Source organism: Tarenaya hassleriana, unplaced genomic scaffold (genome assembly GCF_000463585.1).
Source record: "Tarenaya hassleriana unplaced genomic scaffold, ASM46358v1 Cleome3, whole genome shotgun sequence".
In the NCBI taxonomy this organism is placed as follows: domain Eukaryota; kingdom Viridiplantae; phylum Streptophyta; class Magnoliopsida; order Brassicales; family Cleomaceae; genus Tarenaya; species Tarenaya hassleriana.
In genome coordinates, this window is record NW_010966177.1 from 6,987,242 (window position 1) to 6,999,050 (window position 11,809).

General features: G+C 39.7%; 3 protein-coding genes across 3 annotated transcripts; 1 reads left to right on the forward strand and 2 right to left on the reverse strand.

The window, feature by feature from the left end:
- The first annotated feature begins 3,391 nt into the window (after positions 1-3,391).
- Positions 3,392-5,044, forward strand: LOC104819857 (germination-specific cysteine protease 1). Its single transcript, XM_010550127.2, has 4 exons — positions 3,392-3,929; positions 4,026-4,261; positions 4,352-4,492; positions 4,588-5,044. Exons 1-4 carry the CDS (start codon positions 3,440-3,442, stop codon positions 4,849-4,851), a joined length of 1,131 nt encoding a protein of 376 aa, XP_010548429.1. The 5' UTR covers positions 3,392-3,439; the 3' UTR covers positions 4,852-5,044.
- A 13-nt stretch (positions 5,045-5,057) lies between these two features.
- On the reverse strand, positions 5,058-6,651 carry LOC104819858 (protein RER1C-like). The gene is made up of 3 exons (XM_010550128.2): positions 6,145-6,651; positions 5,435-5,615; positions 5,058-5,342 (listed from the first exon to the last, which is right to left on the reverse strand). Exons 1-3 carry the CDS (start codon positions 6,519-6,521, stop codon positions 5,301-5,303), a joined length of 600 nt encoding a protein of 199 aa, XP_010548430.1. The 5' UTR covers positions 6,522-6,651; the 3' UTR covers positions 5,058-5,300.
- Positions 6,652-6,923: 272 nt separating this feature from the next.
- Positions 6,924-9,780, reverse strand: LOC104819859 (probable LRR receptor-like serine/threonine-protein kinase At4g37250). Its single transcript, XM_010550129.2, is given in 4 exon segments — positions 6,924-7,835; positions 8,027-8,208; positions 8,210-8,761; positions 8,763-9,780. Coding segments are annotated over 4 exon segments (2,253 nt in total). The 5' UTR covers positions 9,614-9,780; the 3' UTR covers positions 6,924-7,167.
- Positions 9,781-11,809: the final 2,029 nt, after the last annotated feature.

An 11,809-nucleotide genomic window follows, 5' to 3' on the forward strand; every position in this document is an offset into this window, starting at 1 on the left:
AAGAGCGTCAGAGAGGGGAAGTGGGCTAACCGACCGTTTCAGTTTCAGTTCCCTCGCTTCTTGTCTGAACCCTGCCCTCTTTCTCGGACACATCCCTTTTTTTGTCTTGTTTCGTTAAAAAAAAAAGACTATTCAAATCTGCGATAAGGCGAACCATTCCTATTGACTATATTATCTATTTTTCGTCTTTTAGTTTTCTTGTATCTCCCCTTTTTTTCCGTATTAAACTCATACAAATATCAATCTTTTCATATATAGATACACTATATGTTTTGACAAAAAAATGTAACAATTTTTGTTATTCTATCCTCATCCATTGCGGTCCACTTATAAGAATTGCACTCAAGATTCCGAAAAAAATATTCGCTAAGACAATATTTAATATATACTGTTGCTTGCTGTTATTTTTTTTATGTGATGACAAGATAGAAACACAACCATTATATAAAAAAAACAAGATAGAAATGAATTCAAGTTTTACGGTCGTTGGTTGGAGAGTAAATGTGCAATTTAATTACGGTACAGAAATTATCTCTGGACTATGAGAGATGTAGTCGGCCCGAAAACCCGATAATTTTGGTAGTTAGAATTTTTTTTTTCAGGGATTTCGCATCGAACCTTATTTTTTTCCACTCATTGGTTGTCATAATTCAAAAGAAAATATGAGAAAGTAAATCACGCGGCGGAGTATGGGCCGCCTCTTCTCTTCACCATTCCCGATAGAATCTGTCCATTAAAAGATTCCCTTGAAACTTACTTCTCCAATAAAAGATTCTCTCTAAATCTATTTTTTTTATTGCTTTATTGACAAATCCATCGGGATATTTTCTGTATGAAAATATAAATCCTTTTAAATATTATTTTGTCGAGTAAACGATAAAAACATTAATACATATGCAAAAGAACGAAACTATGTATTCTTAGAATATTTAAACTTCGTGAGCGGTCCGATAATATATCCACTTCTCTTCAATAACACCCAATATGTCTATTAACGTGTTTGTTGTTGAATTATAACTTTATCAAGCTCTCAATAAATTTCGTTTATGGTTATTATAATTCATCCTTTTTTTCGGATAAATTATTTAATCCATTTTAATGTTATCTTTAGCTTTAATGATGTCACAATGTTGAAAGGTTAGGAGCAATGTCCGCTCGGGCACCCAGAGGTTTTCACACATATCCAGACATCATACGTCTCCAAAGAAACGTCCTCGTGCATGTGATGTAATTAATTCAATCATTAATACGCCGGCACCCCGCATATATACGCGTATATATATATGTTTAACAAATTAAAATCGTATACGTATCCAGTAAATCAACGTATTATACGTGAGGTAAAACTATTCATTGAAGGCTGCTGAAGTGACGTCATATTTGCTTTTAGTTAGTCGCATTCTCGATGTGTGGTGCTTTTCCATGTGCCAGGGAACCGCAACTTCTGGAACTCAACTGCTTCTGTCTTTTTCCTTTTTCCTTTTTTTTTTTTGCTTTTTTCCGAAAAAAGTTGTTATGAGAGTTTCGAGAAAGCATAAAATATATCCTCCTGTAAGTTGATAACATATCAAGACTGTATAATAAAGGTTCGTACGTAGCGTTTTTCTGTAAATGTTTTAATTTTCTCTTGCCAAAGAAGAATAAGCTAACGATTTACTTAATTATTAACCACCGATTTTGTTTTTTTATAATCAAATAGTCTAAACCAAAACTCAAACTAATTCCGAAATCAAAGATCAACCATATAATTTATATTATACATTCTTTTCCTAAATTTATTATTCGAAACGTTGTGAACTCACGTTTTATCGGTTGAATTATATATAAAACTCAAATTGGATTTGATCGGTCCTCTTGGTTTAATCTTCTTAGATTACTGATCTTTTGATTTGTGATTTATGCGCTCCATCGATACAAACTCAGCTAAAAAAAATGTTGTGACATTGAATTTCATAGAGCTGTTGATATTTTGACATTTCTAATAGTTGATATTGGAGTGATTTATCTGTAAGAAAAACTGGTAATCAACAGACGAATTGTTTGACTCCATAAACCTTTGAATCTCGATGCCATGAAATCTGATATGTCAAGGCAGAGAGAGAGAGAGAGAGAGAGAGAGAGAGAGAGATGCAGTTTTGGGGAAAGAAGGCTTGCATTCCCTAGGCTTCAGAGCTGCTCCGAAGGACAATAAAAGCATCGTGAATTTTGTAATATGTTACTCCCTCCCTTTTAAAATCTCTCTTTTTTAAATATTTGTTGTTTTAAATTATTTCACATTTTTTTTAAAAATAGATCATATATAGATGATAAAAAGGCATTATATCAAAAATACCCTTAAAATGCTACTTCTACTTCAACACCTACCCTTGTGACCATGTGATCAATGTGACCGAAATATAGTGTAGTCACATATTGATCTCATTGTTCATAACGTTAAATTTATGATATTTTAATCAAATGATTAGTAAGATATACAAGGTATAAACATAATGAATTAGTGTGATCACCATAAATTTAACGTTATAATCGATAAAAATCAAAATGTGACCATACTATATTTCGGTCACATTGGTCACATGTGACCAGGGTAGGTCTTGAAGTAGAAATAGCATTTTAAGGGTATTTTTGATAATGCCCCTGATAAAAACAATACAATTATTAATAATACATTGAAATTTGGTAGATATAAAATTAAAAATTATTATAAAAAAATGTTTTGAAAATATAAAACTACAAATATTTTGATCTACAACTATTTTGAAATAGAGGTAGTATTTTTTAATATAATAAACTAATTCTGTGGTTGATATTAATACACGATCTTCCGAACAAAAAATAAAATAAAATAAAATGTCGTCGTGTTACTTTCCATGAATCATTTACGAAACCAATTCAATGAGATGAAAATTCATTATCTTGTTGTATAAATATTTGGGGTGATAAGGCCAATCTGCAAATATACTGTCTACTTGACCATATAACATATCCTAATGGAAACAATCCTTCTATAGTTTTGGTATGATTATCCAAACTGTAATTATAAAAGTTTCACACATTGTATAAACTTTTATATAAAGACTATAACTCGAATATCGTTACACGAACAGAAGGCCGTTATATATGGTTTAACCGTATATGGCAATGATTAAATTATATACATGTAATGTTTTCAATTAGAAGACGTCATCAATATACCAGATTTCCCAATGTAAATAAATATACGCGCCATATTATTATTACACTGTGGCAGATCAAATTTTTATTTCATTTCATTGGAGATATGGACCAACTTGATTGCCCATTCTCTTTCTTCCCTCTAATATGGATACCAACTTGCGAATATTAAAATACCAAAATCCCACTATAAATACCCATAACACATTCCCAACCCTCAAAACATTCAAAACATATCATCAAATATATCCCAAAAGAAAAAAAAATGGCCTCATCACGATTTTTATCATTAGTGCTCTTATCCATTGTCGCGTCCTTAGCCTCCGGTGAGTCCACGACGTCATTCCCCGACGACCATCTCCGCCTCCCATCGGACGGCCACCGGAGAACCGAGGAGGAGGTGCGGTCCATGTACATACTATGGTCCGCGAAGCACGGGAAAACTTACAACGGCATCGACGAGCAAGAGAGAAGGTTCAACATCTTCAAAGACAACCTCGGATTCATCGACGAACACAACCACAACAAGAACACGAACGCAACGTACAAGCTCGGTCTGACCAAGTTCGCCGATTTGACCAACGAGGAGTACCGGAGCTTGTACCTAGGGATGAAGAGCGAGTCGGCCCGTCGAGTCGCCAAGGCCAAGAACGTCAGCCGGAGATACGCCGCCGTGAACGGAGAGATGTTGCCGGAGACGGTGGATTGGAGACAGAGAGGGGCCGTTAGTCCTGTCAAAGACCAAGGAACTTGCGGTAAAGTGTTCTAAACGGACATTATTATTCATCTACAATCTTAACTATTCAGCAACAGAGAAGAGACTTAAAAGGGTTCATGTCTGAACGATACAGGAAGTTGTTGGGCATTCTCGACGATTGCAGCAGTAGAAGGGATCAACCAGATAGTGACAGGCGAGCTCATAACACTGTCCGAGCAAGAACTTGTGGATTGCGACAAATCGTACAACCAAGGTTGTAACGGCGGGCTCATGGACTACGCGTTTCGGTTCATCGTCAAGAACGGTGGGTTAGACACCGAGCAAGACTATCCTTACCGTGGCGCCAATGGAATCTGTGATCGTTCTCGGGTATCACTCTCAGTTTCTTTCTGAATATGTCGGAAAAACTCTTTGATGGATACTTAATATACCCTTTTTTTTTTGTAATGGGTTTCGCAGAAGAATGCAAAGATTGTGAGCATCGACGGGTACGAGGATGTTCCACCGTATGACGAGATGGCACTGAAAAAGGCCGTGGCTCATCAGCCCGTCAGTGTAGCCATTGAAGCCGGTGGCAGATTTTTCCAGCACTACCTTTCGGTAAGCTTCCACCACGTTCACTTTGACGTAGCAAACAAACCGGTTGAACCGGTTTAACAGTTAACCGGTTTTGTGCCTGCGATGTGTTGGGACAGGGAGTGTTCACGGGAGAATGCGGTACAAAGGTGGACCATGGCGTGGTGGCGGTGGGGTACGGCACGGAGGACGGTCAGGACTACTGGCTCGTCCGGAACTCGTGGGGTCCACAGTGGGGCGAGAACGGCTACATCAAAATGGAGAGGAACTTGGCCCGGTCGAAATCTGGTAAGTGCGGGATCGCAATTGAATCTTCGTACCCGGTTAAGTTCAGCCCGAACCCGGTTCGTGATTCCAAGACTAAGATCATCAGCAGCGCTTGAGCAGAAAACTAGCCAGCCATTTGCAATTCGATTAAAATTTATAATCATATGATTGTTGTATGTATAATCAAAGCAAAACACGTACTCGTTGGAAAAGATAGCTTCGCGATAGACTATGAAGTCTGGCTGTAAGCGAAGCATTTATCACTCTGTATTGAACTCAATTTCGTTATATCATTAATCATTTATAGTATGATATGGTCGTCGATACACTGAAACCATTTTATTCATTGTCAAAATGTGAATACAACAATACATTGTTCAGGCAGAACCAGTAAATATCCAGAATTAACAAGCGAAACCCTGAAAATCCACCTGGCTCAAACTACCGAATTCCTCTTGGATCGATTTTTCGTTTCCTAAATAAGCTGACGGGGGGCAAAATCAGCGTGCGGTAAGTAGGTTCGGATCATCAACCACTGACCTGAACGAATGCTTCCTCGGGTGGGTCAGTCTGTGCTCTCGGTTGAAGGTGCCTTCTTGCCGTATCGCTGTCGAAAAGAAACCGGTAAATGGAGTTAGAATCTGTCATTCGACCGATTCAGACATGCTAACTTAGGTTTGGGAAGAATATGGATAGTACCTGTTTCCCGAAAGAGAAAGGCACGTATCTGTATCTGATCATATGTTGTATCTGTTTCCGCATCGTGGCGATAAAGAGCATCACCCAGTAGAAAAGAAGTACTGGCCAGAAAACAGGCACATCAAAGACGTCGAAGAACGTCATCACAAACCCGATGAGAAAAGCCCGAGTGATAGACCACCTTGCAGAAGAAGAAAAAACACCAGAAAGACGAAAACTTTCAGACAAAAATCAAAACAGGGAAGGCCACAAGATTCGAACGACATCGAATACACATCAAGAAACGACATTTGCCAACATGAATGGTCATTCATTACATGGTCGCTTGACTCAACAAGAATAGACATGGAAAACCAAAAGAATTATGGGTCGTCAGCTTCCATTTGAACCAAATCTGAAGCTTATTGATCATTGTACTGACATCTATTCCAGAGAGGAAATCCAATGTATTCACATATTGAGAATCCAAATGCAATTCAGGAACATTCATATCTAAATAAATTAGCAAACTTGATTATCAACTCTGAACTTTCACATAAACAACCTATAATGCAATACCCAAATTTCACCATTGGCCTCACAGATCGGAACCCTAGACGAATTCAAATAACGCAATACGATCCATTGTGGAAAATTCCAGGAAGTGAGTACCCAATGAAGCGGAAACAATTCGAAAGAAAGAAGAGAGACTCAAAGGGAAAGGGACGAACCAGAACTTAAACTCCGGGAGACGGCGGACGAAGGGACGGAACTCATCGGATCCGCGAGTGGGAAGAGACGGGCCATCGAGCGACGTCTCGGGATCTTCCTGAGGCGAGAGGAAAGCGATGATGAGGTTGAGAAGGTAGATGCCGATGGCGTAGGTGATGATGTAGAACCCTTCGACGAAGTAGACGCGGAGGGCGTAGATGAAGACAATCACGAGGCACGCGATCCAACGGTAGAGAATGTGAGGGACCGTCTTGTCGAGAAGATACTGGTACCGCTGCAACACGGCGTGATTCAGCCGGGAAACGGCCTCCGCCGGGGACGACGATTCGGTCGATTGCCGATCGTCGGCGGCACCGCCCGTGGATCCGGATTCCATTGAGATACAACCTTCGTTCTCTCTCTCTCTCCCGTTATCGGTATGTCTATGTCTCCGAGGTTTGGTCTCTCTCTCTCTGCGCTCCTGAAACTGCGGCGGAGGAGACGGAGAGGATAGGTCGTGCTTTGAGTTTTTTGGGGGCCAAAGAATTAGAAGTTTCCTTACATGCAATAGATCCGGTTTGGTTCGATAGCTGTGATAGATCCGGTTTACGAGAAAATTCCCGGTTTCACGAACCGGTTAAAATTACCCGAAACAGACTTCGGGTTGGCTCCGGACTTTGCTTAACTTTCATTAAATTGTTACCTAGTGAAATAAATTTACTACACTGACAAGAACCATACGAAGTAACATACATCCTAAATGTAAAAAGCAAAGATAAAACAACATTTGGTCCGTCCCTAATAACTAAAAATATGATTATAGTAAACAAACACTTCAGTGACACCCACAAAAAACAAATAAGTGTAAACTTTCAAACTTCAAGACACCAAACCAAACCAAGAAGACAACAATACACAGGTTTAAAAAAAAACAGAAAAAAAAAGGAGAGGAGGGGTTCTGGTTCATGTATATACTTCTGATTCAGCTAGAGGGTTCGAATTAGTAAAAAAAAAATAAGAAAAAAACTATCATTTTAAAGGGTTTAGTGTCCATAATGGAAGGATGGAGATTTGGCAGAAGAAGGGAACTTGTCAAGAACCGACAAAGCCTCTTTCATGTTCGGTCTCTTCTGAGGAAGAGGAGATGCACAACTATAACCCATTCTCAAACAGCCAATCAGAAACTCCTCTTTCCCCTCCAACTCACCCCTTATCGCCACGTCAGCCATCCTCAATGCCCTCTTCCCGTCCTCCACCGTCAGCCCTATCTCGTCCACGGCCACAATTTTCCCCGTCACCAGCTCCAGCAGTATCACTCCGAACGCGAACACGTCCCATTTCGGGCTCGGCTTCAGGCTCCTGAGTGCCTCCGGGGCGCAATACGGTGATATGGGCCCCACCGAACTTGGGCTTGGGCTCGGTGTCGGCCCAGAAGACGCGACCTCTCGTGAAGACATCGTGGATCGCTTGCTGCTGAATATCCGAGACGACCCACCTGCTCGGCTATAGCTGGTTTCGCCCGTTAGAAGCCTTTCAAGCCCAAAATCCCCAATTTTGGGCTCCATATCTAGGCCCAAGAGCACGTTACTGAGCTTAAGATTTCCATGCACGTGCTTCTTCTCGTGGAGGTAAGTCAGCCCACGTGCCACACCTTTTGCTATCTTGAGCCGTGTCTCCCACGGTAGATAACACGGCGATGACCCTCCTTTTCCTGTCCGTAGAAAACAACAAACAAAAGCGCAAGTTAGCATCTGTTGATAACGTTTCCCTAACCTGCGCCGTGAACCCCGAATTGACCCTGCAAATTTGACTTTGTCGTTGGAGCAGTTAACCTACCCAACTCTCCCTACGAGCAATTTTACTAACCTACGCCAGAACCATTACATTGACAGAGAGACTCACTGTAGCGAGCGTTGGCGAGGCTGCCGTTGGGGACAAAATCGTAAATGACCAACTTTTCGTCGGTGCCCCAATAGAAGCCACGTAGACCGACCAAGTTGGGGTGAACCAGCTTGCCAATGGCTCGGACATGTGCTTCGAAGTCCTTGAACCGCCGCTGAGCCACCCTGTTCTCCCCGAGCCGGCACCGCCAGTGCGGTACCGTCCTCGAGCACGGCTTTGTACATTATACTCGAGCCAGTGGCTCCAAGAATATAAGCCGAGGCCTTGAGCAATGTCCCTATCTCAAGCTCCTTCTCTCCATCAACGGTCACCAATGTCCCTCTCTTGTTTTCCCAGTTCTTTCCCCGCCGTTGATTTGCTTGACCGTACTGTTCTTCGTCTTCTTCCTCCTCCTCCTCCTCGGACGGTGTCGCTTCCGGGTCTTTTTTCAGACACGACCATGTCCCAAATCTTCTTGATTCTTCAGGAGATGAGGATGATGATGATGGCAACGAAATGTTGTCCTTTGCTTCTTTCCTCAAAGCGTCGTCCACGCTCTTCTTCTTCTTGTATCTGTAGATGTAGAAGAAAACCACGACTAGGATCCCGATCCCGGCGATATCTCCGACAATGATTCCGATTATAACCGCCGGTCTTAACCCTGTTCCGGGATTTCTGTCGGTTTCTGCCGTTTCGTTGGGATCAGTTGCAGAGTTCGAGCCGATCGTCTTCGGTATGGCGGGGGTGTGAGTCGGAAGCGTTGAACGGCGAGGACGGTATCGGACACGGGTTTCGAGTCGGATACCCGCAAATACCGGAGTTTCCGGCGAAAGGGTTGGATTTCTGATTGAGGAAGACCGGAGAATCAGGGACTGGACCCGTGAGATTATTGAAGGATAGGTCGACGGTGGCGTTGGCGGCTATGTTGGCACTGAACGCCGGAGGAACTTGGCCGGAGATCTGGTTGTACGACACGTTCAGGTACCGGAGACTGTCCCCGCCGAAATCGGGTGGTAATGATCCATTGATGAGGTTCGAGGACAGGTCCAAGAATTGAACGGCTCTCCAGCCGCCGGGAATCTCGCCGGAGAAGTAGTTGTTGTTGAGGGAAACGGTGGTCAGGTTTGTCAGAGTCGCCAAATTGGCGGGTAACTTTCCCGCCAAGGCATTGTCGGAGAGATTGAGCGTCTGAAGATCGTGAACATCGCCGATTGTCTCCGGGACATGGCCGGAGATCATGTTACTGGAGAGATCCAGAAACTGAAGCTGTCTTGCCGTGAAAATGGATTCCGGCAACGACCCATTGAGCGAATTGTTGGAAAGGTCGAGACTTTGAAGAAATTCGACGGAACCCAGATCGGAAGGGATGGAACCGAGGAGCTGAGAATTGGGAAGAGACAAGGTCACAACTCTGGATTCGTTATTACAGGACACGCCCCGCCATGAACAAGGAGTTTCAAGCTCGTAGTTCCATGTCTGCAAAACGGAAAGCGGATCAACAAGAACAGAGTACTTGAAGCTCATCAATAGGACGCCATCGGAGTTTAAAGCAGAGCTCTTTAGGAGAGAGAAGAGCAAGAAGATTGCTGAAACTAGCTCGACTTTCATGGCTTCCTAGGAAGAAACCTCATCGCTAGATCCAGTAAGAATCTCAGAGAGAGAGAGAGAGAGACTCCACGTGAAGAGATGGTATATGAGAGTAAACGCAGAAACAGCTCACGCAACCAAACCTCCCTTCTCCTCCCTAAATGCTGTCTCTGCCATTTATGCAGAGTTTATAAATACTATAATCAATTACAACACTCTCTACTATTTTATTTAAAAATAACAAAAATAAAAATAAAAATAAATCATTCCACATATATTTATTAAACTGAATAATCATTTGGCATCTGAGCAGGTAACTAGAAAAAAACATCTATCTGCAGTTACAGTTTGCTGAGATTATGGCTTCACTCTGATGATTGACTTTACAGAGTGCCCTCTATTTCTTTTTTTTTTAATTAATTAATTTATATAAATGTTTTCAATTATTGATCCAATAACCTAAATAATCGATTTGATGGTTCAAATGTCTCTGCTGTTTTATGTGCCTTTTGCTGGTTAATCTCCTTCACAACTGGCTCGCATGTGCTCCTTTTTTATTTTTTATTTTTTTTTGGTTGAATGTTAATATTTTTATTTTTATTTTCTTCATTATAAAATTCTATTATTTCAGATTCGGTCGATTATTCCTATTGGTTACCTACTCTCAGTCATTTTGGAAGAATGAGATATTATACATTTTTAATCCGAAAACGGATGATTAACTACGGTCTTTTCTTTTAAATAATTGCCCCCCTTGGGGATTATATACTAAATTAAGATATGTATGTGCTTATTTAATTACAAAACAAAAATTAGTCAATAACCACTCACAAACAACATTCTTGGTACGTTAATATATATATATATATATATATATATATATATATATATATTATATGCTGGATTTATGGGTGCACACATGACGATGCATGATATCATTAAGTTTGTAACGCATTCCATTTTTAAAAGATTTTACTTTTTTTTTTTTGTAAAAGTGGGATGCGTTAGTGTTAGCTTTACCCACTTCTTTATAAAATAGAATCGAATTTCATATATAATTCAAAAAGTATCGCACTTTAATTATAATGAGTCCAACAGTAAAAGCCGTAAACCCAGCTTCGTTAGTTTTGTCGTGGGCCCTTTTAATTAGTTTAATGTTTTTGGTTATCAATTTAAATCTGGTATTAGGCCTAAAAAAACAACAAAGGATTACAGACTAAGATTAAAATGAAAATTTAGGTGTGAAAATGTAAAAATATAATAATTAATGGCATGAAGAGTGTATATATACAATGAACAGAAGATATTCATGGTTATTTTAAAACTATATATTTTTAAATCATTGAAAAAAATATTGAAGAATAGAGGATTAAGGAAAGTCTAAAATATTGGTTAATTGACTTTGAGTATTCAAATTTCAAAAATTACCTACCAGAACCAAAAAACAACTGTTACTATACTAACTTCTTGTTTTGTAAATTAGTATATATTAATAAATCGAAATAATCATATAGAAAAAAAAAGGGAAAAGAAACAAATAAAATAAATTTGAGGTCAAATCAATTGATTCATTCATAGATAAAGAAGCAAAAAGTGTGTAAACCAAAAAAAATAAATAAAAGGAGGGGGAACAAATCATGCTTTAGCAATTCCATCGATGGTACATAACTCCAATTTATTGATATGAACCGAATAATTTCATTTCATCACAAGAAATTCCCCTCGTGCCTATACACACAAACCGACATAGATACACATATATATACACACACACATATAAGTGTATACGTATATATTATACAAAAGAAATGTGGTTGACTTTAGGCCTGCATACTAGGCTTTAGAGCACCATTTTTGAAGTAACAAGCAACTTGTTTGCCCAATACACGGATCTTGTTTCGTTTATCGTATTTTCCATGCAAATTTTAATGCATCTATTTACTATCCCAATTTATAAAAAAATATTTACCAATATTATTCGCAAACTTAATGCTGCTATTTTATTATAGTAGCTAATAAAATATTAATGGCGAAACACTAATATTGCTTTATAACTCGTCAAACATAACACGTGCATGGAAATGGCCAGTCTTCGGTTTTTGGAATTAATCCCGTGATTATAAAGTTACTTAGTCGGTTATAATTATTGTCCTATGTATCAACGTTTTCGTTATCATTAAATAATGTTGTTTGATACATAGGACAATAATTATAATT